Consider the following 27,294-nt stretch of genomic DNA (forward strand, 5'->3'; position numbering starts at 1 on the left):
TCTACAAAGGTTTTCTAGAGTTCACTAACTCAGTTGTATTCCCTTATTTCCAATAGATACTATGTACTTCAGAAGAACTACTGTTTTTTAGTTTATTTTAGTTTTTGTTTGTTTTTGATTTATTATTCTTTGACTATTATTCTGATGAAGGAACTACTTAAATAATTACAAATCACTTTGGGAACTAACTGAAAAGAAGCAACTCTGTGTAGTTATCTATTGTGTCTTTAAGCACAATTAAGAGTTAACAGTCATTTAAAAAATCCATACCACTATTTAAAAAAGAATAACTTTCAAATTTTTGTATAGCCAAGCTGAAGGGATAGGGAAGTTTTTTCAACTTTCATGCAAAGGTAATTTGTTTCTAGCCTTCATTTTTTACTATATCCCTTCACTTCTTTTAGATGTCTCTAATTATTTCATTGAACCCCCTCAAACTAAATTTATTGTCATTTTACCTAAGCCCTGTTTTACTGATAATCCAGTACTTAGTCTAGTCACTCAGGCCCCAAATCTCACACTAGCATTTACTCTTTATCCTTGACATTGTAGATTTAGTCTCTAGAAGTTTAATATGGGTCCTTTTTTATATCTTCCATGTCTCTATTTAGTTATAGTAACTGTTTCGTTGTCCTTTTCTACTTATTCTAATATCTATGTCAGTTTTGGATCAGGTTTTCTTTTCATTGTGAGTGTTTTTATTTTGTTTTGTTTTGCTTCTTTGCATGTCTGGTGATTTTTTATTGGGTGATGGGCATTTTTGTATTTCTATAAAATTTAATTGAATTTTATTATGGAACACAGATTTTTTGGAAGCAGTTTGATGCTTTTAAGGGTCATGCCTTTTGTGATTTGTTAGCCAAGACCAACAAATTAATCCTGACCTCTGAGGAAAGACCTTTCAGAGTGTTCTACCCGGGGCCTCATGAATCATGAGGTATGCCAGCCTGGCTGGCAGGAAAAGGCATTATTCCCATGGCCTGTGGAAATGCTGGGTATGGTCCTATCTCATCTTTTCTGGTAGTTTTTTCCCCCAGCCTTGGGTATTTTCCTTACATCTGTACAGTGATCAATATGCTGCTGACTACTTGAGGAGAACTTTCTGAAGATGTTTGGAGCTCTCTATGTAGACAGGTCTTTTCTTTCCAATATTCAGATCTGCAAACCCTGGCTGCCTTGGTCTCTTCTGACTCACATCCATCTCTTCAACTCGGGGAGTCTGTCAGGCCTCATGGGTTACTCCTTGTGCTGCAGCCTGGAAACTGTCAAGGCAGCACCGGGGGCACTGGTGGAGCTTACCTTGTCTCACGTTTCTCAAAGGTCACTGTTCTTTGTTGCCTGATGTCCAGGGTTTTAAAAACGATTGTTTTACATTTTTAATTTTTTTGTTTTTTTTTCAAGCAGAAGGGTAAATCCGATCCTTATTATTCTATCTAGACTGGGAGTGAAAGTCTTCATTATCATGGACTCTTTATCCCCCCCATTCGCTTTCTACATATTGAGTTGCCAATTTTAACAGATTCTGTCTCTCCAGTTCATTTAATCTCTTTTGTTGTCATGATCTTTCTAGTACTCCTTATCTCACCTAAATTGTAATTCTGCCTTTTTAAGTAGTCTCCCTGATCTTTTGTCTCTGTTTTGTTGTCCATTGAGTATTTTTTTTTAACTTTATTTTTCTTCAACTGCCCTAAGAAAGCAACTCTTGGGAACTTTTAGTAATATTACCTGTCAAAATGAGTTCAAACACAGTCTGGCATTTGAGGATCTTGATAATATTACACCAATCTATCTTTTCAGCCTTATACATATATGTACTACATAGTCCAGCAAAATTGAATTATAAACAGTTTTCTAAACAAAGTCCATCCCTATTCACACTTCTGTATTAATGCTCTGTTTTTCCTGCTTCCTGGAATTCTCACCTCTTATTTCAACTGGTTGAAATTTTATTCCTTTTCAAGGTTCCTTTCAAGTGGTACCTTTGTGAAACTTTTCCTGATCTAAACAGTTATTATTAACTCACATAAAACTTCATTTGTATCTCTTTTATGGTACTTATACTATTTTGCCTTATTTTAAAGTTATTTGGTAGTTTTATAATTATTCTCCCTCTAAAGGTTAAGCACTTTGAATCTTACTTATTTTTTGTATCCTATAATAGTATCAAATTTATTTTTTATGAGATGAAATGGATCTTTTTTTGTATTTTAATATGTTCTTTGGAATTAACTAATAAAATTTTATTTTTAATGCAGATTTAATAGTATTTTTCTATACTTCCTTTTCATGGAACTGCCTATATATGTATTCCTTATTTTCAGAGGGGATTCTAACTTTGTTTTTTAAGCTACTTTCCATTTATTTTTTAAATTGATGAATAACTTTCAAGTAGTAAAGTATAAAGCTGATGTTCACATATGTATACACCCATCTTAATCATCATTCAGATCAAGCATTCTTTGTGTCTCCTTCCCTGTAGTATATCTTTCTCATAATCATATTATAGAAAGACTTCACATTTTCTTTGTCTGTTACGTTTTTTTTTTTATTGCTAAAAGTATTACAAAGGGTATTACATATATGTCCTCCCCCCGCCCCCCACCCTTGACAATCCCCTGGCTTCCCTTACCCCCCAGTGTCTTATGTCCATTAGTTATGCTTATATGCCTGCATACAAGTCCTTCAAAAATAATTATAAGGTAATTTTCAAACCGGCATAAACATTAAAAATAGTAGAGTTCTGCCCTAGCCTGTGTTTCCCAGTGGTTGGAGCACAGGCACAGGTACCTAAGGGTCTTGGGTTCGATTCCCAGCCCTGGTTGGGGCGGTGTGGGAGGCAACCAATTAGTGTTTGCTTACATTGATGTCTCTCTCTCTCTCTCCCCCTCCTTTCATCCCTTCCACTTTCTAAAAAACATTGGGAAAAATACACTCAGATGAGTTTTAACAACAAACAAAAAAAGGAATAGTTGAATTCTCTGATCATGAAAGGTTTAATTATTCAATGATTGAATTATAATCTTATATTGAAGGATTTTTAGTATAGAAGTGAACTAAGAAGTAGAGATTAGTCATGTTTCAGAATTAAGATTTTTTTCTTTCCTCTTCTTTTGTGTCTGTAGTATAAATATGGTACTCAACACATGTTAGGTATTTGATAAATATTTGTTAAGTGAATAAATGAATAAGTGGGCAATTTCTGCTTTAAACAGTCTTGGTGCAGGACTTTGAAGTAACTAAAAACAAAAAGAACTGAAATCAGAGCAAATTGCAAGATTGCTTTGAATCTAATTGGATATAAAAATGAAGATTCCCAGAACACATAAGATAATAGTGGGAAGACCAGGTAAAATCTAAAAATAATTTAATTTTGTGGTGTTGCTACTTTACCAGGTATCTTATATTGGAAAAGGCATCAAGTGAACTTGTTGAACGAAGTCACATTTTTAGTAGCTTTTTCTATAAATGCTTGACGAGAAAGGAAAATAACTTAACAGAAGATAATCCAAATCTTTCGTAAGTCTATCTTCCAATGTACTTATATTTTGAGAGGCAAATTTTGATGTTTCTAATGAAATAACCTCGTATAGTGTTCTCTTGATGAGTAATACTACCACTTGTATAGGTGCTGGGCCTGTTGTTCTGTGAGACATTCTCACCCTTCCATGGTGCTGCTCCCTCTCACAGGGAGGCTGACTCTTGCAGGCTTCATTTCCAATTGCACTTCCTTGGGAGGGACACTGGGAGTTGGAAAGGAAGGAAGGAAGAAACTAGGTTATTTCTTCTTTACTTACCACCATGGGCAGTAATTCTGGCAGTTTCTCACCCTAAAGTATAAGCTTCATGAGGTCAGGGACTTTATCTGCCTTATTTTCTACTATCCCTAGTGCCTTTTACTCAGTGCTTGGTACATGCTAGGAACTCAAAAGAAAAAGATAAATAATAATGTATATTATTTAAAGGGGAGAGAACTGTTAGACATTTGATTGAGGATTTTCTACACAGTTAGGAACTGAGAATAAGATTAATCTGTGGCTCCCATATTCCTCCTAATCTCCTTCCCCATCCTATGTGTAATATATTCCCAATCAAATAAAGTTAACATAATCAGGAATCTACCAAACACTAACATAACAGAACACTTGGCATCCTTGTGATTTTCAAATGGAAAATTAACAGACTATATACTAGAGGAAAGCAGTTGTTTATAATCTTGTAATGGTTGGGCCATTCTGAAATAAAAAAATTCAGTGAACATGTGACTCCAGATTATTTTATGAAGTTAGTCTTCTACATATAGTCTTCATTCCTATCACATTTTTTAGCCCTTTCTGGATCCCATCTTACTTCTCATGTCTACCCTTGCAAGTTTGGTTAGTCAGATGAACAGATATTGGGCAAAGATGTCTGTTTCCTATATTACTTGGTATATAAATCTTTAAGAACTTAATGATTTGTTTAATTCCCTGCATAAAAAGAGGTTCTTCAAGGGATGGATCCCTGATCCAGAAGTCACATACCACCTCCTTTATGCCATGGTTAAATGCCATCCCCTTCCTAAAATTATTTTTTGACATCCAAACTTGGTTTGATATCTTCCTTAACTTCCCTGATGGATTTAGTAAAGCAGGGGTGGGGAACCTTTTTCCTGCCAAGGGTCATTTAGATATTTATAACATCATTCGCTTAGTATAATTCACTTAATATAAATTTATGTTGCTATGAAAAAAGCTCCTAGATTTATTGAATTTCGAGTCCCACCTGTGGTTGCCTTGGCAGGGTCAGACCAAATGATTTCTCAAGCCTTACCAGGCCCGTGGACTTTCCCCACCCCTGATATAAAGAAAATAAACTATTCCATATTTGTTTTTTGTGTTTGTCCCAACCCTTTTATACGTGGCTTTCCTAGATCTGTAGTGTAATTCCTTATGACGCTTAATTTTAGTTATTTGTTGTGTTTTTTTTTTTCTGCCCTCATTTTTAAAAAATTCCTTTAGGTCAGTGTGGGTGATGATATTATTTGTTCTTAGAAACCTAATAAATATTTGTTGAAATAAAATGAAAGATGGATATACTTAACTCATTCTCATAGTTTCTTTATATATGAAATGAAGGGAGACGAGTGTCACCTTTAAAGATCTAAGAACATATGCCTCCTTCTTCCTCTTTGATTGTGTTTTAAAACACCTTCCTATTCACAGATATAACATTTAGACAATTCTGTTAAGGTTTAATAATAGTGTTTTATACCATGTGAAGATGGAACTAAACAGGATAAATAGGTATAGTTGTTTATATTCAGTTGTGCCACTTGTAGAATCTACATAACATTTTATAAATTGTTGCCTTTCTTCTATTACATTATTTATAAACAGGGATCAGATTTAAGAATACCCAGGAGTTAATAAAAGGAGATAATTTTCTAGTGTGTTATATATCTTGAAAAGGATGGCTAGATAAACTAAACCTAGCAGTTTTCAGTTATAAAAATGACTCTTGAAATCCTTATCTTAAATTTTGAATTATTTATATATCAAATATATCTATCTTTCACATTCCCAGAATGGCACAAAGAAGACATAAAAGGGTAAGAACATGGACTCGCAACATAAACATCTTTAATAAAGATTACATCTTTGTGCCTGTAAATGAATCGTGAGTATTTCCGATTATTTCAAAACAAAATTGGAGGGAGTGCAGAAAAAAATATTTGGGGTGTATTTAGATAGATGATCAGTAAAAAGTGTGGGTATATTAACCCCAGGTATTATTATTTATTTATTTATTTTTTCTTTATTGATTAAGGTATGACATATGTGTCCTAATCCCCCTTTGCCCTCCCCTCCCCAGTCCCCCTCATGCCCTCACCCTCCTGGTGTCTGTGTCCATTGGTTAGGCTTATATGCATTCATACAAGTCCTTTGGTTGATCTCTCCACCTTACCCCACCTTACCCTGCCTTCTGTCTGAGGTTTGATGGTCTGATCAATGCTTCTCTGTCTCTGGATCTGTTTTTGTTCATCAGTTTATGTTGTTCATTATATTCCACAAATGAGTGAGATCATGTGGTATTTATCTTTCTCTGACTGGCTTATTTCGCCAGTCATAATGCTCTCCAGCTCCATCCATGCTGTTGCAAATGGTAGGAGTTCCCTCCTTTTTATAGCAGTGTAGTATTCCATTGTGTAGATGTACCATAGTTTTTAAATCCACTCATTAGCTAAAATAATGAGTTATGTATCTTGGATTTTGTTTTGACAGTGGTTATATTGTAAATATAGTGAAAAAAATAAAATGACAAATGAGCACAAAACTGTAATGACTGAGACATTGAATGTTTTTTGGGGTGGGGCTCAAGAAAAGATCAAAAGATTTTAGCATGAATCTTCAAATATTTGAGATTAAGCTCTTTAAGAACTAATAGAAAAATGATTATGCTTCGAGTATATTTATTAAAGCAGATCCTCGACAGAAAACACTAACTATATGAAAGTAAATAAGTTTGAATTACTCAGATTTTATCCTAAGTAGTCTTACTTCTTAATTAGTTTTGGGATGTGTGTTCTGTATTATATCAGATATTATAATTGACTTCTTCAAAATTAATGTAAAGTTTGTCATACCCCCTTTCTTAGCTGTAGCTCTAGGTTATATTCTTCTGCATTGTTTAGATTTTGTGTTATTAAGATTGTATTTCTTTTTCAATAGGTCTCACTGGTATCTTGCAGTCATTTGTTTTCCGTGGTTAGAAGAAGCTGTGTATGAAGATTTTCCACAAACCATATCCCAGCAATCCCAGGCTCAGCAATCCCAACACAACAACAAAACAATAGGTGATAAACATAATGTAAATGGTGTTTTTAATGGCAACAGCAATGGAATGATTAGAGGAAACATTATGACGTTAAAAGATAGCATAGTTATTTATTATCTTTAAACTTATTAGGAGAATAAGAAATCTGAAATTTTCATGATAGATGCCCAGCCTCCTATATAGACAATATATAATTCTTGATATACTTTTATATCGAGTTTCATCATGGTACTTTTTATAGCATAATCTTGCCAGCATGACTAAGGATCCATGCCGTGGATCTTCAGTCAAGCTTGAAATTCCCCATTTTTTCTTTTCTTTTTTAAAAAATTTATTTATTGATTAAGGTATTACATATGTGTCCTCATGCTGCATTACCCCTCAAACCCCCCTCACTCATGCCCTCCCCATTTTTTCTTAATATAAAGTTACACAGTTTTTGTTGACACAGTAATTTGGCTAGGTAATATGGGTCTCTTATAATTCTGCCTTGATTTTTCTTATGTTACAACCCAATTAAGCAAGCAAATAAGCCTACTTTCTTTGAAGAAGAAAAATCAAAATTATATGCTCTATAGCTGTAGCCCAAGCAGCAAGCAGAATTAATAATAGTCATTATCATTAACACTGACCAAAATCTGGCGGTTGTGGGGGAGGGGGGTGTATCTGATAAAGCAACTGATTATTTTCAATTTTCTCTAATCATTCTCTTCTTAAAAAGCATACGTATGAAACACTCTACGATCGATCATAGGTTATAAGAACCGTTACTAGGCAGATTAATGCTCCTCCATATTAAAAACAGCAGACATTTTGCCTGGCTGGTATGTCTCAGTGGTTGAGTGTTGACCTATGAACCAAGATGTCATGGTTCGATTCCCGGTCAGGGTACATGCTCAGGTTGCGGGCTTAATTCTCAATTGGGGTATGCAGGAGGCAGTTGATCAATGAGTCTCATCATTGATGTTTCTATCTCTCCCTCTCCCTTCCTCTTTCTGAAATCAATAAAAATATATTTTAAAAAATAAATAGAAACAGTAGACATTTTGATTAGCGATCCATTTTTGAAGATTGTCTTTTTTATAAGAAACTGACCCAGCTAACTGGTATTTCAGGTTTGGCTTTAAAAGGGGTTTATGTATTTTCTGATAATAGCTGACCATAGTCAGTTTTATCTGTTGATTGAATTTTGTTTATAACTTTAGCCATGAAAAAGTTTAAATAGATCCCAGGTATTTTTTCCCCTTTAAATACTATATACATACAAATTAGAATTTATGCTTATCTAAATACTTTGTATTAGACATAAAGACTCATAACTGCTTTGTTATTTCTAACTAGATAAAGATCTACATACTACTTCAGCACCATCCTTGGGTACAGTGGATTCCCAAGTAAGTGTGTTCTTTATAGATTTGAAGGAAGGGAAACTCATGAATCTGTAAAATACAGCATAGCTAGGTAGCTGTGGGACATTGGTGGCCCATAATTAAATTTTTGCTGCCTATAAGTCTTTGATGGATTTTGTGGGAGTAGAAAAGAGAACATGAGATATTATCATTCTTTTTGCATCTATTTAACTTACTTTAACTCTTTAGGTTTGTTTAGTTTTGTAGTAGTTTATCTGATCATCTTAGTTGACTACTTTTCTTGTTTCTGTGGGTCAGATTTACTTTTATTCTTCCTTATGTTAGCAGTTTTTTGAACTTAGTGTAATTAATAAACTAAGCAAGCATATTTTTATATTCTACTTTCTATTGTGAATTATTGATAAAAATTATTCAAAATAGAATCAAGGCCAACCCACATGGCTTCTGAGATTAAGATAGTTACCATTAACTTTTCTATATAAGGGCCTCCAAACTAGTATGCATGATCTATATTTGGTGTCTTAATCGATTAAGGTAGCCACCGAATGACTTTTTGATGAGCATAGATAGCAGCAGCCTTCCTGGCACAGGCCTGTATCTTAACTGTCACTGGAACCGGGTAGTCAGAAGGAAGGTGTTTCCTTCGCTATTGGCACAGTGGCAGGATAGGGAGTTCTTTCTTGCTTTTAAGCCAGGTTTCCCAAATTGGGTTCCTTGGAATACTTGTTCTAAGATGCAGTTTATGATAAAAAGGGATTCTAAGGTCCATTAATTTGGGTAAACCCTGGATGCCATTTCTGTCTTAGAGATTCACTGTTATATTAGAATAATAAAGATACTGAGAAGTTCTGCTTTAAAGAAATGTTTGTTTGACCTATTGTTTCTCAAATTTATCAACAAAAAATATCCATCCTTTTTGCTTAATATACATTAATATTCTGCTTTTTGTGCTTCAGAGGGAAGAAATATGTCTCTACCGACATTATTTATTGAGGTAGAGAATGAATGTAAGCATAGGTTAAATTTGCTTATTTTTGCTGAAGATGATAACTCTGAATAGAAGTAATTAATTAAAGTTCCAGATTGTTTTTTAGGAAATATTAAAGGTCCATAACTTCTTTGGGCCACATGTAAAACTATAAACTGCTGTTTCACCAGTATAAGAAAATAAATCAGTGAATTTTGAAAAGTGCAATTAGCTCACTTTTGATGATGAAAATAACTCTTATTTGAAATTTTAATTTCAAAGTTATTTGAAATATTTTAGAAAGTAACTGAATATTAATTTATTCAAACTAGTTTTAATTGTAAAGTCATAAAAATTTATGTTATTTCAGAGTACTGAGACGAGTATGTCAATACCAAAGAAAGTGTGTAAAAGGTAGGTACATGCTGTAATGATATTTTCAGATATTTAGGTTCACTTCATATACAAAAATGTACATCTTGATTTTTTCCTTTGCTCTTAATAGGCCATGCATTCTCATACTAGATTCCTTGAAAGCTGCTTCTATACAAAACACAGTTCAGAATTTACGAGAGTAAGTAATGACAAGTTTGCCCTTTAGTTTGTTACCTAAAAATCTCAATAATTTTGAAGATATTTTAAGAATTACTGAAAATGCTGTCAGAATTATATTTTATTATGTATTTAGATGTGGCCTAAAATTTAAGTATTAATATTTCTCAAGGACTATGTCAAAAGTAAATTCAGAATTTGTATTCATAATTGAACAAAAGCACAACTTTACAAAGGAACAGTGCAAATGTTAGTGGTTATCAAAAGTAATACTTTAGGAAATAAACCTTACATTCTTTTTTTTTTTTTTTTTTAATATATTTTATTGATTTTTTACAGAGAGGAAGGGAGAGAGATAGATAGTTAGAAACATCGATGGGAGAGAAACATCGATCAGCTGCCTCCTGCACATCTCCCACTGGGGATGTGCCCGCAACCCAGGTACATGCCCTTGACCGGAATCGAACCTGGGACCCTTCAGTCCGCAGGTCGACGCTCCATCCACTGAGCCAAACCGGTTTCGGCAACCTTACATTCTTATTACGTGTGTGTATGTGTGTGTGTGTAATTTGGTAATTTACTCTAAGGATCTGGAAAAAACTAGCAGCTAAAGTTTTAAAATAATTTGTTAATCTACTTTGTGATATAAGTAACTTTATATTTTTGAATTGTTAAAGTTGAGTTGTTGGAAACGGTCTAGCATTTAGTTAAAAACTAAGATGATTTTCTTTAAAGTAGGACTTTTGAAGCCTAACATATTGTAATATCTACTGTTAAAGTTCAGTCTTTGGAAATTCGGCTTGAGCCAACAAATGTTTTTCTCACTTTTGTGAAAGTGTTACATAACAGTAAAGAGATTTCTATTCAAGTCAATCTACTTTTTGATGATTTAAGGTATTTAGAGGTAGAGTGGGAAGTTAAACGAAAAACTCACCGTGAATTCAGCAAAGCAAACATGGTGGACCTATGCCCTAAAGTTCCTAAACAAGATAATAGCAGTGATTGTGGAGTATATTTACTGCAATATGTGGAAAGCTTCTTTAAGGTATGTAAAAATATAAATAAACTAGAGGCCCGGTGCACAAAAATATGTGCACTCGGGGCGTGGAGAGGGGGGGTTCCTCAGCCCGGCCTGTGCCCTCTCGCAGTCTGGGACCCCTCGGGAGATAACGACCTGCTGGCTTAGGCCTGCTCCCAGGTGGCAGAGGGCAGGCCCAATCCCTAGGTGCAGCCCCTGGTTGGGCTCAGAGCAGGGCCGACTGGGGAGTTGGGGCGCCGCCCCCTGTCATGCACAGAGCAGGGCGGATCGGGAGGTTGCGATGCCACCTCTAGTCATGCTCAGGGTAGGGCCGACTGGGGGGTTGGGGCACCACCCCCTATCACACTCAAGGCAGGGTCGATGGGGAGGTTGCGGCACCACCCCCTGTCACGCACAGAGCAAGGCCGATCAGGGGGTTGGGGCACTGCCCCCTGTCACTCACAGAGCAGGGCCCATCAGGGGGGTTGGGGCTCCGTACCCTGTCACTCACAGAGCAGGGTTGATCAGGGATTTGGGGAGCTCCCCCCTGTCACAGAGCAGGGCCGATCAGGGGGTTGGGGAGCTCCCCCCTGTCACTCACAGAGCAGGGCCCATCAGGGGGGTTGGGGCTCCGTACCCTGTCAGGCACAGAGCAGGGTCGATCAGGGGGTTGGGGAGCTCCCCCCTGTCACACACAGAGCAGGGTGGATGAGGGGGTTGGGGCGCCGCCCTCTATCACCCACAGAGCAGGGCGGATCAGGGGGTTGGGGCACTGCACCCTGTCACACACAGAGCCGCAGGGCGATCGGGATTGGTGAGCTTCCCCCCTATCAGGCATAGAGCAGGGCTGATCAGGGGGTTGGGGCGCCTTCCCCTGTCACGAACAGAGCAGGGTGGATAGGGAGGTTGTGGCCCTGCCCCCTGTCACACACAGAGCCGCAGGGCGATTAGGGGGTTTGGGCACTGCCCCCTGTCACGCTGATCCCGGTGCCGGGAGGCCTCGCTGCTCTGCTGATCCCGGTGCTGGGAGGCATATTACCCTTTTACTATGTAGGATAGAGACCTGGTGCACGGGTGGGGGCCAGCTGGTTTGCCCTGAAGGGTGTCCTGGATCAGGGTGGGGGTCCCCACTGGGGTGCCTGGCCAGCCTGGGTGAGGGGATAATGGCTGTTTGCATCTGGTCACACCCCCTTCAGGGTGGGGGTCCCCACTGGGGTGCCTGGCCAGTTTGGGTGAGGGGCTGAGGGCCGTTTTCAGGCTGGCGGGTGACTGAAGCTCCCAATGGCTCCTTTTTTTCTTTTTTTTTTTATTCTGGGCCAGCTTTAGCTCTGAGGCTCGGCTCCAGCTATGAGGTCTCCGCTGCTAAAAGCAGGTTTCTGTCCTTTGTTTACCTTCTGTATTTGAAACAATGTTGCGATCCTGCTGGCTGAAGCCCGGCTGACTAAAGCAGGTTTCTGGGGTTTTGTTTAGCTTCTGTATTTGTTACAATGTTTCAAACTGCAAGCTCAGAGGCCGGCAGCAGTAGGTGGGGAACCTGGTTTCCTCCATCACTGGAGCAAGGAAGCCTCCCTGTTCGCATCAGCTGCCTGGCTGCTGGCCGCCATCTTGGCTGGCAGTTAATTTGCATAAGGATATGCTGATTAGCCAATGGGAAGGGTAGCAGAGGTATGGCTAATTACCATGTTTCTCTTTTGTTAGATAGGATTTCTTATTCACAGTTTCCAGTATACAATCAGAAACTACTGGGCAAGCAAAGAAGCAGAAAATGTTATAGGTAATCAAGAAAGAAAGAAAGAAAGAAAAAAGAAATGGAACCACAGATAATTCATATATGGGAGTTAGCAGATAAGAACTTAGAAATGATTTGATTAATATGTTAGAGAAAAGTCAAAATGAATGAAGAGATGAAATCTAAAAAAGTCAAGTGAACCTTCTAGAGTTGAAAATGTATAATGATATATCTGAAATTTAGAACTTATTGGATAGTAGCAGACTGGATATAGCAGAAGATAGGATTAGTGAACTTCAAAAAAAAAAAGACATTAGAAAGTATCCAATTTGCTTAGAGAAGAAAAAGAATGTAAAGAACGGAGCATAAGAGATAAGTATGATACAGTCAAAAAGCCTAATTTACATATAACTGGAGTTCCAGAATGATTACTGGTGGGGGGTGGGGTGCATGCAGAGGGTAGTAAGGCAGATAGAAATTTGAAGAAAAATTTTCAGAACTAGATTCATGTATTCAAGTAATTCAGAAAACCATGAACTAGATAAGTACAGTGACAAGTGTGGCTGTTATTTTCTAGCTCACCAGAGACTCCATTGAAACTGCAGCAATATTAAAGGAGAAATTTTAAATAGCGAGGGATCACTCTTTGCTTTTTGAACTGTCAGCTTATTACTTCATTCATTACCAGTGTTGTTGGTATATTGAGCAGGTTATTTATACTTGCTTGGAAAATCCTTTAAACGTTACAGTACTTTCAAAGTAAGGATTATAAGGTGCAGTTACAACTTTTGGTATAATTGGAGAGGAATGATAACATATAGCAGAATATGGTACATGTTATGGAAGTCACTAAAATATGTTGTTATTTTTTTTCACATTGGAAGTTCATTAAAGGGAGCCAATTCTATTCTTTTAATACTCTTTCCAAAGAGATTTGGTTTTATTTTTAGAATATTCTAAGTGCCTTATTACATAACATATTTTGAGTTTGTTACATAATTCTACTTTAATAGCCTCAGTCAGTAGAATATTCTTCTAATATAGGTTGTAAGATTTCATCACATTTATAAACATGATCTAGAGGTAGCCTTCTTCAGCAGTTATTTTTTTAATAACTTGCAACTTCCTTATTAAGCTTAACATAATGGAGAATACAGCAGTTCTTGAAGCCAATAAATTGGCTTGTTTTTGCACTAAAAGAAGGCACTTCTTCAGGATTTGATGTGTTTTTTGTTTTTTTAAATCTGAGATTCTTCATTTACTGCTAAGACTTTCTCTTGGTTTTAATTTCAAAATATTAGCATTTTGGAAAAAATTGTGTTCAAATTGACCTGACTTCTGCATTGAGCTGTATCATTCTCTATTTACTAATCTGTTTTGCACTAATCAGCTAAACACCATTGTAACAGAACAAACAGGATTTATTTTTGATGTTCTAAAGTTAGCAATTTAATGAAAATGTTCTAAAATGATGGTGGTAATGGTTGCACAATTTTGTGAATATACTGAAAACCATTCAAATGCATATCTTAGGTGAATTTTATGGTATGTGAATGATATCTTAGTAAAGTTATTGTTTAAATAAAGTTGGCAATTTCTCATTTCTTGTAAAAATGAAATTCAAACAAATTTGAATTATACCACTAAAATGATTGTATTCTTTCTTTTCTCTAGGATCCTATTGTTAATTTTGAACTTCCAATTCATTTGGAGAAATGGTTTCCTCGTCATGTAATAAAGACCAAACGGGAGGACATTCGCGAGCTCATTTTGAAACTTCATTTGCAGCAGCAGAAGGGCAGCAGTAGCTAGTTAATCTGTACAAAGATGACAGATGTTCTACGTGATTACAGGAAAGCTGCTTACCAGCATTTGTGTTAGCCAGCTCACGGAGAAGAAAATAACTTGTAGTAGTTTTATAAGTCATTGGCCTTTATTTAAAATATATAAGGTGTATTATTAGATTGTTGGGATCTTATAGATGAAGAGGAAATGGGAGTGAGATACATAAACTTATTAGATAGAAATGGAAATTTCATAAATATTTGATATTTTTCTGATTTAATATGCTTGGATTATGCAATAGCATATGTAATGTGGGAATGTTTTTGTAGATAATAAAACTATGTGATCTGTACTTCCACATAACGGGAGTTGAGGGGAGCTAGGTCCTCCCTGCTAACAGCCCCAGTGCTTGTCAAATTTTTTGACAAGTCACATGATATTGTAATTCTATTCTTTGCAGCTCAAGCATGCAGTATGAATACTGTGTATTTTTTTTTTAACGAATTTAGTATCAAGGCTTCAGAAAGTGCCATTTATGGCATCCCTTCTGTATAGTGTAAAAGAAGACATAATGTTAGCAAGATGATAAAAATTCAGTCTTTCATGGCTCAGCTTATTTTTCTCATCTGCTAAATGGAACCATTACTCTGCTGTAATTTTTTTTCCTTTTTTTTCTTTATTTCATATGTGGGTAACTGAGAATTTAGTTTGTTCATTCAGGGTGAAATTTGTAACAAAAAAATGTTTTAAAAATTATATATGTAACTCAATTTGAAGTATAGCTATATACTGACTGCTACATTACCCCAGAATATATGTACACAATTTATGTAAGTATACAAGATAAAATTGGTGTCCTTATAATTTTAATTAAAAAATGCCCTCAAAGTCTTATTTATTGTTAGAACTAAATATATAATTTTATAGCTCTGTTACCCAGTATCCATCTGTAAAGCCAGATTGCTATCATTGCTTTTATATTTTTAAATTGGTCTTTTTAGAGACCTGTAATTCCCATGGAGCTTACTTTTTTTTATTCAATGTTTAGGTAACAGTTACAAATTCATGAGCTGAGGGTGGTATTATAGAAATACTTCACAGCCCTCTAATGTTATCAAGAATATTTTGAGGGGACAATTATAGTGTATTTTCTCAGATAAGGAAAATTTTTTTTAAAGAATATTTTAATCTTCTGTTTTAAGCGTCTCTTGGATTTACATTGTAACTGTATATAAAGCAGTGAAGCAAAGGAAATTTCAGATAAAGCTAAAAGTAGGAACATTTTATTTCAGAATCATGTAAATTGATATTGTCAGTTAAGCCTCAGTGTTTTTAAGCTTTTGTTAATCTTGCCACCATCTTTATATTGTTAAAGATATTTGTCTTTTGGAAGTTTCCTATAAAGAATCTTATAACTACATGTTTCATTCCCAATTTATGTGTGTGTAGGAGGGGACTTTTTTAGGTGACTATTAATTGTTTCATACATCAAATTTTGGTAGAGTAAATATATAATACATTTTCTTGTGACTTCTTAATATTTTTGTTTGTGTGTTTTTCAAAGATACCACTGTCTTTTATCATGTTTTGAAGATTGTTTAAAATTCATTTTCCTAAATTCATTTGGGAATGGTTTGAGAATATCAACATTTTATATTAAACATATTTACAATTCATTAGATTGAGGTATAATTTTTTAAAGAAATGTGTGCGTCTTAGAAATAAATTTTGAGTTGTACAGTGGCCAGTGCATATCATGTGGCTGATGCTTAGATTAATTTTCCTTTCTGTTTTAACAAGCATATTGCTAATTTGATTGTCAGTTCAGGAAACATTTGGCAATTTTCTAGTTACAATAAAATGAATGATAGATCTTCTGAACTCTTTATAGTATAATGGGAGAAGTGGCCATATGAACAGTCTTAATATTCCCTGGTAAAAGCAATCATACAGTTTCTTTGGGAGCACAAGAGGGAGTTCGTGTGTGTGTGTGTGTGCGCACGCTAGGGAGAGGGAGAGGTGGTAAGAGGGTTGTCAGTGGACAGGGAAAACCTTCCTGAAGAAGATATTACTGTTTTTAATTCACAACTCTTGGGGTTAAAAGTAAAATGATAGCTTTTCAAAAATATGTTTTTATTGCGTTTTAGAGAGAGAGGGAGAGGGGATAGATAGAAACATCAATGAGAGAGGAACATCATCAATCAGCTGCCTCCTGCACACCCCCTACTGGGGATCGAGCCTGCAACTTGGGCATGTGCCCTGACTGCGAATCAAACCAGTGACTTCTTTGTTCCTGGGTCGACGTTCAACTGCTGAGTCACACCAGCTAGGCAAAGGTTAGCTTTTAAAAAAGAGTGATATTCAACCACCTTAGAAAAAGCTTATTAAAGTGAATTGATTAAATCAGCTTTTCTTTTTTGTTAGGGAGAAAACAGGTCTAGACTCATCATACAGAGCCCTTTCTAAACTGATTTCTATCTTTATCCTCATCTTTCCACTCTGACCTACTTTTTAGTCATATAAAATTGTTAATTTATACTGTAATTACTTTTGGCTTAACACCAAGCTTAAGCCTTTTATTCGTAGGAAATTACCTTGGGTTTTCTTTTTTCCAATATTGTTTCTTAGGAAATGTACTGAGCTTAAATAAATGTGAACTGTCAGCTGTAGTCAACATTTTTTTTAAATAGTGAAAAAGACCTTTAACGGTTAACTGTGTCTGGACTGGAGAACTGAGTGGACATGCATGCTCGGAAAGCCGGCTGGACCAGATTGTATAAAACCCTGCTTCCCTCTTCAGTCTATCGTAACTGGGCGTGGAAGTTTGGGAAGTTTGTTAAAAGACATGGTTCTGTGTGGATGAGGCTTCCTTATGCTGGTCTGGTGTGGTCTGCATAAGGTGGTCTTCTCTCTTACATCCCTTCTGGGGGCTAGAGAAATCAGGGTCAGGACTCGTATAGAGACTCCACTTGAAGATACGCTTTATTTGATGCATTGCTTTCTGGGCTGTGTATCAAATACGAACGAAAGGAGCTAGGTTATGGACTGTTGTCCTGTGAGTGTGAATGTCACTTGGAACCCAAGATCATAGGTGGTTGTTTGGAATAGATGTTGCAACATTGCATCTCCACACCTCAGGCCTGCACATGCCAGTCCTTCTTTCTAGAACACCCTTTCACTACTTCTTGTCAACTTTATTTTTTTCCCAAATCTGGCTCAAATGTCATCACCCCACATTTCCTCAAACAGAATAATTCATTACCTCTCCTGTTCCCCCATAATGACTTGTTTACATTTTTCTCATCAGTTTTATTTCATTGTTTGTATACATGTCTTCACCTATAGACTACATGCTCCTAAAGGACAAACATTTTGCATTTGCTGTATTTAGTATGTTAGTAGCATATAGTCAACACCTGGAAACTTTTGCTGAGTCAATAAATGATTGTCAACTCGTTTGGAATTAAAGAATGGATGAAAGAACCTGGTACTTGTTATTTCTAAGCACAATGTTTGTTTAATTTCTTACCAACTTATAATTTGGGGTATATTTCTTAAAGCATAAGGACCATCAGATGAGGTTTTGAAATATTTCCTAAAAAGAATCTCAATGAAAACTCAAGGAATATTTTTTTCTGAGTAATTAAAATTAGATAATCTTTTCATCTATAGGAAAAAATCCAAAATTCTTGGTAAGACTTTCAAGGTATTTCGTAATCTACCTCAACCTTTTCAACCTCCATTCCCAACCTATTTTCCCGAGGCTCCTGTTCCTGCTTTAGCAAATACCTTCCTATTTTCTGTACAGATTGTGTATTTTTCTACCTTATTGATCATGACCAGTTTTTTTTCCTAACTCCCATCTCCTCCCACTAACCCTCTCCACCTCTGCCCATTGAAATGCCACTGCACCAGGCCGTTCAAGCCCTGGCTGAAATGTTATCTTCTCTAATAAACCCCCTTTAGTTTTCCAGTTGGAATTAATCTTTTTCCTGGGTTCCCCTGGCACCACCTTATGGTAGTCATCATGCACTGCCTTGTATCATAGATGCAATTAACTCTAAGAATGCTGCAGTTAAAAGGTACACTAAATGGGAAGTTAAATGAATTGATGAAATGGTAAATGTATTTGGAAGCAAATGAACCCAGCTGAAGTTTTCATACTATTTTTTTAAAGTACAGATTTTTGAAATCTTACAAACTATTTTTTATAGAATATAATAACCATTGTTAGAGTTCTTAAGTAAATACTTGTGATATAATTTAAATTAGGGAACATTTATTCCATTCTGCAGTTTGAACAAAAGAGAATTCCAAAATTTGAAACCTCTTAAAACTTTATGAACACTTGTAATGAAAGACAAATAGTATACATTAGTTTAAGAATTTTCATATTTCCTATTTTTCCCCAGAAACCCTGTGATATAGACAGAGATTATCATACCTAATTTCTTTGGAGATTAAATCAGTTCAAGGAGTTTAGGTTCACCAAAATCAAATATTAAGTGGTAAAAACAGAATTTGAACTCAGGGTTGCCCAGGGTTTTTCTCATTCTAAGTACAGAAATGTTTCCAGAATACTGGGAGTCTCAGAAGATCTCCTGGCTTGTTGGAGTAGACCATCAAAAAGAATTTCCAAGTAGCTTTTGTTACCTTAAAGTTCTCCACTGAGCCTCACCGGCCGGGCCTTCCTTGGTCTGAATTATCAACATGAAACTTTTCTTTGAACTTTCTCATTTCACTTAGCTAGTAAAATGTTCAGCTTTTTCCTCCTACTCAGCAACAGTTTGGCAAATAAAATTCGTATCGATATATTGCAAATGCTTCTGTGCACATGTATTTATTTAATGGTCATTGAGATTTGTGAGCTTAACTAAGGGCTGAAAATGTGGTTTGTATGAGCTTGTATTAAAAAATACACTTGAGCCCTGACCTGTTTGGCTCAGTGGATAGAGCGTCGGCCTGCGGACTGAAGGGTCCCAGGTTCGATTCCGGTCAGGGGCATGTACCTTGGTTGTGGGCATATCCCCAGTGGGGGGTGTGCAGGAGGCAGCTGATCGATGTTTCTCTCTCATCGATGTTTCTAACTCTATCCTTCTCCTTTCCTCTCTGTAAAAAATCAATAAAATAAATAAAAAAAAAATACACTTGAGCTTTTCCTAAAGCATAAAACAAAGGATGATTTAACACACTTAGTTTAGGATTCTTCAGAGAAAATGTGCTTTAGATCATTAAAAAACATTTTTATTTTTAAAAAGAACTGAGGTATATGACATACTAGTAAGATAAATTCAATGCTATATGCTAATAAATTCTAGCTTCCACAAGGATTATAATGAAATTATTTTCTACTAGGTTTATTTGATAAAAACAACTGTCTTAATACAAAGAATTTTATCTGGTCCTATGGGGTGAGGGATAACACACTGGGCCATACCAAATTAAGCAATAAAGTTGTTATCACATAGTATCCTTTATATTGTGTGTGCAGTATGCACCAGGTACTATTCTAAGCATTTTCCGCATATTATCTAATTCAATCCTCACACTAGCTCTATCATAGCAGTAGTTTACTACTACTATCCCATTTTCTAGATAAGAAGACATAGTAAGTGGTTATAGTGAAAGATCTTCAAATTTTTTATCAAGGAAGGAAATTTAAGGGCAGTAGATTTATTACAAAGAGAAACAGCTCCAAGAAAAGTAATTTTGTGCGTAGATCTGTACTTATGAATTAGCAGGTATAGTCAGTTTGGACATTTTATGCTTATAAATTGTTGGTTATAGAACCCAGAGAACATTTGAATTGATGATTCGACTAACAGACTCATAAAAATTGTAAAACTTAGTGAAATATACATGAAACATTTTTAAACAAACTGCTTATTAAAGGCAAGGATAGTGTTAGTAAAGAGCTTAGAGGGCTAGATTAGAATAAAGAAATTGTCTCTCCCCATCTGCTCTAATTAGCTTATCTCTCCTGCTTTCATAGCATGCTGAAGAGAGAAGAGTGAGGGGTACTTTGAAAGGACACCGTTTTTATTTACGCTCATTTATAATGGTTTTGGATGTTTGCCAATTCTCAAACATAAATTTTTAAATGTTAGATCTTTCCTGTAACAATTTGTTACTGGAAGCTTCAAGGCTTTGGGTGCTCAGTTAAGAATTTTGGTCTTTCCTCATCTCTTTGGTTTTGGCCAAATGATTATGTTTCCTCATTCTGGGAAGATTTCTTTGGGTATTTTGATATTTTTCCTGATAGAAGAAAACCTTTCATCATTAACAGGTACTTTAAAATTGACATTATTTTTATCCTTTTTTATATCTGTAATGCATTCTCTGTAAAAATAATATTTGATGTGACTGCTATAAGAAATTGAATCAAATACTATTCTATTAATCTTTGATATTGATTCATTTACACTGTTTTAAGAGCTCTCCAATAATTTTGGTTTTCCTCTTCGTTAGTATTTCCTGGTTCAACACTTACTTCCTTTTACCTCTTGTATTGAAATTGGATGTATACTTGACTTCAATAACCAACAATCTGGAAATGAAGGAGTAAGAGTTAAATGGAGAAAAGATTGAATACTTCACTCCTCTCCTCCTTAGACACCCATGTCTATAATCTGAGATTGACTTGAAAAATCCTTATGTGGCACAAATGTCAGTTTTTTTTTGTTACCTTTCAGTTTTTCTTTGTTACCTTTCGTACTGTATCTTCATTTATCACCAGAAGCCTTGTTTATGCCTTCACTCTGTAGCACAGACCTACTTATCTTTAGAAGAAACCCAAGAACCCACCAGTGCAATTTCTTTTCTCCCGACTGACTCAGAATCCGCAGACTCTTCCCTGTCCAGTGGCAACAAACGACCTCAGGACCACAGAGAAGCTGAGAGACACTGGTTGCTTAGAAGAAGGCGATCCACTCTGTTCCCTAATGGAGTAAAAATCTGCCCTGATGAAAGTGTTACAGAGGCTGTGGCAAACCATGTGAAATATTTTCAAGTCCGAGGTAAGCCAAGATCCAAATCCTTGGGCTCTGTAATGGCATTCAAACATGGTTTTTTCACATTTGTTGTGTCTCATTATAATTCACAATTTGTGATCATTTAGATGGGGACTGAGCCAATATCTTTCTACTAGCTATGGAAAAGGGACTTGCTAAGGATATAGTATTCATACACCTTTGGAGGAAAGTTGACATTTTTTAACGAGAGGAAATGATTTAATTCTTTTTAAGCACTTTAAAAATATCTGTTTCTGTTATGGGATAAATGAATTATAATTTTTACTTCTTCATTACAGTAATTTGCCTAAATATACCTACAAAATATATTTATGAAGCTATACTTACCTATTTGACTAATTAGTTACTTTATATACATGGAATATCAATTTCAGTATTTTATAGTGTAGACATTCTATAGACTCATGCTGGTTATTCTCTGGTTGGTACACATAAAACTTTGACATCTAAAATGATGGCACTTCTCACAATAGACCTTATTGCAACAAAACTAGGATTTTATTTTATTTTTAGCTAAACAGTATTATCCTTGATCTCATACCTTTTTATTATGTGAACTCATTCTCTGTTTCCTCTGTTTACTAACCAAAATTGCTTAATTGACCATAATATATCCCTTAGATATTTGGAGGACTCCCAAACTTTGCTTTTTGCCCCTCAAGAACCAATAAAAAGCCATAAGATAGATGTGATGCTAGTAAACTAAAGTGGAGAAAGATGATGAAATGATGCTGAAACCAGGCTTGCTCATTCATGTTTAAATAGTCAATAAATATTTATTTAGCACTTACTATTTTTCAGGCACTGGGCTATATGAAGCTTCACTCTGAGCTGCTACTTTATCTTCTCCTTATTTTCCTCCATTTTGTCCTTCCCCTCGTGCTCCCTCACTAAAGCACGTGTTTAAAAAAAATAACAACAGATATTACATATATTTATATATTTGTTTTTTTGTTTGTTAAAGTGGCATAATGTGTTAGCACCTTTTATTTTTTTGGAGAATATTTGTATCTCTTGATTGTATTTGGGCCTATCAAACATTATTAAGCAATAAGCTTCCCTTTTACTTTTTGAATGGAAATCCTTTGGCCTGGCCTTTTGTGTATAGGACATATGCCAGAAATAGCAAATTCCAGAGAGTAGGAAGACAATAAAGGAACTGAAGATGAATGAGAGTGACAGTTTATAATTTATGAAAATATAATTTCTACTACCTGGATTTAAAAAAATATTATTTTAAAGTTGACCAGAATATCTAGATAGCTGCTTGTTAAATTAAAGAGGAAATGATCAATCATAACCAAAGGAATGTGGTTATTATGCCTTTTTAATTGCTTTACTCTTTTGTTTATAAACTCACAAGATACTATTGATAAAGAAGCCAACAAAAAGAAAAATAAAGCATTCCTAGAATAACTAACTTTAAAATACAGTTGCTATGAAAGGGATTATTGGAAAGGCACCTTCTAACACTAAAACAGCTGGGACAGTACATCAAGATTGCAACAATGTTGATATAACTGTTACTGTCATGGTGTTGAGTATATATTTCATTTGTTATATTTTTAAAAATTAGGAAAAATTAATATTTCAACCTAGATCTTGATTTTGAAGAGATTTTTAAGGAGACAATTGGATTATGTCCTTAGAACCAAGGGTTTGGAAATTGGAGAGATCCATTTAATGTCCAACCAATGATCTTAGCTCTTTCCACAAAGCTAACTCAATCTAACGATTTGCCCAATTTTTCCTTCATAGAGTATTTGGTATCATTGCTACTTGGTGTAACAGTTTTGAAAAATATCTCCATTTAAGGAAGAAGCAACTATATTTAACCTAATGATTTGTAGAATTAAACAGATATTTAGGTTGGTTAGAGTAGAATGTAATTGATAGTATCTTTCTCTCTTTAAAAAAAATCATATTTGTAGTTGGACCTTTTAAAATATAGTTTTATTAAGACATATTTTGATGGATTATAAACAACATATTTAAAGTATACAATTTGATTAGTTTTGACAAATATATTTACCCTTGATATTATCACTACAATTAAGATAATGAACTTATCAATCATCCCCAAACATTTTCTTATGTGCCTTCCCTTTCTTACCACTTCCATTTACCTCAGTACTGAGGCAGCCACTAATCTACTTTCTATCATTATATAGTATTTTGCATTCTATCCTTTTTTACATAAATGTAATCACATTATGTACTCTTGTTTTTGTCTGGCTTCTTTTACTAAGTGTAATTATTATTTTGTCTACTTTGTCATTTTATATTGGAATTTTATATTACTATTTAAAGATTGGAAATAGACTGTGTCTTAGGCACATAAGAAGAAATTGTAAATTTTGGATAGTAACCCATTATCAGATGTATCATTGGCGAATATCTTTTTCCATTCAGTGGATTGTCTTTTTATTTTGTTGATGATGGTTTCCTTTGCTTTGCAAAAACTTATTAGTTTGATGTAGTCCCATTTGCTTATTTTTTCTTTTATTTCCCTTGCCCGAGGAAATATATTAGAAAAAATATTGTTACAAGACATGTCTGAGATTTTACTGCCTACATTTTCTTCTAGGAGCTTTATGGTTTTGAGTTTTACATTTAAGTCTTTAATCCATGTTGAGTTTATTCTTGTGTATGGTGTAAGAAGGTGGTCTAGTTTCACTTTTTTGCCATTTGCAACAGTATGGATGAACCTAGAAGGTATTATGTTTAGTGAAATAAGTTAAATAGAGGCACACACTATATGCTTTCACATATATGTGGAATTTAAAGAACAAAATAAACAAACAAAATAGAAACAGACTCAGGTACAGAGAACAGACTGATGGTTGCCAGATGGGGTGGAGGTTGGGACCTGGGTGAAAAAAGGTAAAGGGATTAAGAAGTACAAATGGGTAGTTACAAAATAGTCACAGGGGTGTAAAGTATAGCACAGAGAATACAGTCAATATAATTATAATAACTATGTATATTGCCAGGGAGTACTTGAAATATCGGAGGGGGGGAATCACTTCGTAAAGTATCTGACTGTCTAACCCACTATGCTGTAATAATCCTATCTAATAATAGACAAACATGGTAATTAACCGTACCTCCGACACGCTTCCCATAGGCTAATCAGGATGATATGCAAATTAACTGCCAACCAAGATGGCGGCTGGCAGCCAGGCAGCTGAAGCGAACAGGAGGCTTGCTTGCTCCAGTGATGGAGGAAGCCAAGGTTCCCCGCCTGCCGCTGCTGGCCTCTGAGCTGCACTCTAAGCAACAATGTTGCAATTATAGAAGCTAAACAAACCCCAGAAATCTGCTTTCAGCCAGCCGGGCCTCAGAGCTGGAGCTGCAACAGTGTTTCAATTATAGAAGCCAAACAAATCCAGATACCTGCTTTCAGCAGACGAGGTCTCAGAGCTGCAGCCCAGTCTCAGAGCTAAAGCTGGCTCTCAGCTCCAGTGACAGCCATAGAAGGTAAATAAATCCCAGAATAAAAAAAAAAAAAAGAAAAAAAGGAGAGGTTGGGAGCTTCAGTCACCCGCCAGCTTGAAAACAGCCCTCAGCCTCTCATCCAGACTGACCAGGCACCCCAGTGGGGACCCCCACCCTGAAGAGGGTGTGACCAGCTGCAAACAGCCATCATCCCCTCATCCAGACTGGCCAGGCACCCAAGCGGGACCCCCACCCTGATCCAGGACACCCTTCAGGGCAAACCAGCTGGCCCCCACCCGTGCACCAGGCCTCTATCCTATATAGTAAAAGGGTAAAATGCAAACTGACCCTAACAGCAGAAGGACTGGGAATGACTGATCACTATGAGAAACACTGACCACCAGGGGGCAGACGCTCAATTCAGGAGCTGCCCTCTGGTGGTCAGTGCGCTCCCACATGGGAGGAGCTCTGCTCAGCCACAAGCCAGGCTGATGGCTGCCAGTACAGCGGTGGTGGTGAGAGCCTCTCCTGCCTCCTCAGCAGCGCTAAGGATGTCTGACTGCAGTTTAGGCCTGCTCCCTGCTGGCAAGTGGACATGCCCCGAGGGCTGCCGGGCTGCCAGAGGGATGTCTGATTGCCATCTTAGGCCCAATCCCCTGGGGAGCAGGCTTAAGCCAGCAGGTGGTCATCCCCTGAGGGGTCCCAGACTGCGAGAGGGCACAGGCCGGGCTGAGGGACTCCCCAACCCCCTGAGTGCACAAATTTTTGTGCACCGGGCCTCTAGTCTATAACAATAAAAGCATAATATGCTAATTAGACAGGACAACCTTCCGGACGACCTTCTGGACGAAGCTGCGGCGGCGGGGGCCAAGGCAGAGGCAGTCACTGAGGCTGCAGGGGCCGAACCCCTTGCAAGAATTTTGTGTATTGGGCCTCTAGTACAAAATAATATTGAATTCAAACTGTAATTGAAAAATAAAATTTAAAAAAGAGGAAATCAGTTAACAACAGTAACTTGTTTTAAGTAACAAAAGACAAACATCAAATTATATTATTTAAAAGAGGTTCCATGCCCTCTCTTCTTCCAACCACATGCATGTACCTCCTCCCACTCATAGTCACATGCACATAAACATGTCCCCCATATAACACAACTTCTAAACCTATCTCCCACTGTAAGTTTTACTTTATGATTAGGGAAAGAACTCTGAATTGTGAAAGCTAACAGGTATTTTTAAAATTAATTTTGCTTTAATTTTTTTCTTTTTATTTCTCTTATTGTTCTTCAAGATTTAACAATTTAAGTGACTGTGCTTTAGGGGCTGGAGAAAATGGAGCACTTCTGTTTTATTAACCTAAGGAAAATTAGGAATCTCTCGGTTTCTTCCTATAATCACTCTCAAAGCTTTACATGTCAATTTTTGTATTAGAAACTCTTGCAACATGATATCTTTTTAAATGTAAATGTTTTTACTTTGACTCTATGCCTTTGCTAACTCTCCTCTGATTTTTCCCTCATGTTTCCCAATGCTATATATTGTTTTATGGTTTAATTTTTAAAATGTAATGAAAGTACAATATGCAACATGATTTTGAAATATAAAATACCACAGAACAGTTTAATTATGAGGTTCCCTCATTTATTCTTTCTCCCCTTAACCCTGAACTCCTCCAGAAAACACTTCACTTTTTTCTGTTTTTAAGAACTTACTGGTTTTTCTCCTCAGACAGATTTCTAATTTTCCTCCGTTATTCCCTCCCTTATTCCACATAGCCATAGGACTCTATGCAAAGCTAGAAACTTCCCTACCCAGCCTCTCTTGCTGCTAGATGTGGCCATGTGACTAAATTTAAGCCAATGGTATAGGAGCAGCTTAGGGGCATACATTAAAAAATTTTAAATGATGGTACTCTATTTCCCTTCTTTCTTTATTCCCAAAGAAAACAAATGTGGTGCTAGTGCAGCCGTGGGCAAACTACGGCCCATTTGAAATGAATAAAACTAAAAAATAAAAAGACCGTACCCTTTTATGTAATGATGTTTACTTTGAATTTATATTAGTTCACACAAACACTCCATCCATGCTTTTGTTCCGGCCCTCCGGTCTAGTTTAAGAACCCATTGTGGCCCTCGAGTCAAAAAGTTTGCCCACCCCTGTGCTAGTGGGATAGTTTCTATTTAGCAAATGAGAATGATACCCAGGAGGAGAACAGAGCAATAAGAATAGAAATCCCAAGTGCCTGGAGACTCTCATGGAGGGTAACCATTTATGTGTCTTAACTGTCCATCTATAGTCTGTTTTGGGAGACAGAAATACATTTTATAAATACATTTAAGTGTCTGAATTTTGAGGTCTTATTGTTATAACAAATTAACTTACAGTCTAATTAATAAAGAAACTGGCAGTTTAGTATTTTTTAAAAAATTAAGGCATTTTATTTAGGTAGAGATACAAGATAATAGAATCCTATATAATAAAAGGCTAATATGCAAAATGACTGAACAGCAGAACAACTGGTCGCTATGGTGTGCACTGCCCACCATAGTTGTTGCTTCTGTGTCCTGGCTACAAAATCTTTACCTGTCCTCA

At 36.2% G+C, this 27,294-nt stretch overlaps 2 protein-coding genes across 3 annotated transcripts in view; both read left to right on the plus strand.

Moving 5' to 3' along the window:
* The window catches only part of SENP7 (SUMO specific peptidase 7), a 159,214-nt gene extending 143,442 nt beyond the window's left edge, over window positions 1-15,772 (plus strand). For both annotated transcript variants that reach the window (XM_070406058.1, XM_070406059.1), the window contains exons 17-24: window positions 3,394-3,516; window positions 5,563-5,655; window positions 6,708-6,832; window positions 8,155-8,207; window positions 9,521-9,564; window positions 9,656-9,724; window positions 10,597-10,747; window positions 14,124-15,772. In XM_070406058.1, the coding sequence (XP_070262159.1) occupies window positions 3,394-3,516; window positions 5,563-5,655; window positions 6,708-6,832; window positions 8,155-8,207; window positions 9,521-9,564; window positions 9,656-9,724; window positions 10,597-10,747; window positions 14,124-14,261 (796 nt within the window). In that variant the 3' untranslated portion in view covers window positions 14,262-15,772. The remainder of the gene's footprint in view (window positions 1-3,393; window positions 3,517-5,562; window positions 5,656-6,707; window positions 6,833-8,154; window positions 8,208-9,520; window positions 9,565-9,655; window positions 9,725-10,596; window positions 10,748-14,123) is intronic.
* Window positions 15,773-20,435: 4,663 nt separating this feature from the next.
* IMPG2 (interphotoreceptor matrix proteoglycan 2) overlaps window positions 20,436-27,294 on the plus strand; it is a 74,218-nt gene continuing 67,359 nt past the window's right edge. Inside the window, exons 1-2 of the mRNA XM_070403511.1 lie at window positions 20,436-20,520; window positions 20,999-21,250. Coding sequence (XP_070259612.1) covers window positions 20,436-20,520; window positions 20,999-21,250 — 337 coding nt within the window. The remainder of the gene's footprint in view (window positions 20,521-20,998; window positions 21,251-27,294) is intronic.

This window comes from Myotis yumanensis, unplaced genomic scaffold, assembly GCF_028538775.1.
Source record: "Myotis yumanensis isolate MYYU_CA2020_CCGP unplaced genomic scaffold, mMyoYum1.0.hap1 SCAF_2, whole genome shotgun sequence".
NCBI classification, from domain to species: Eukaryota; Metazoa; Chordata; class Mammalia; order Chiroptera; family Vespertilionidae; genus Myotis; species Myotis yumanensis.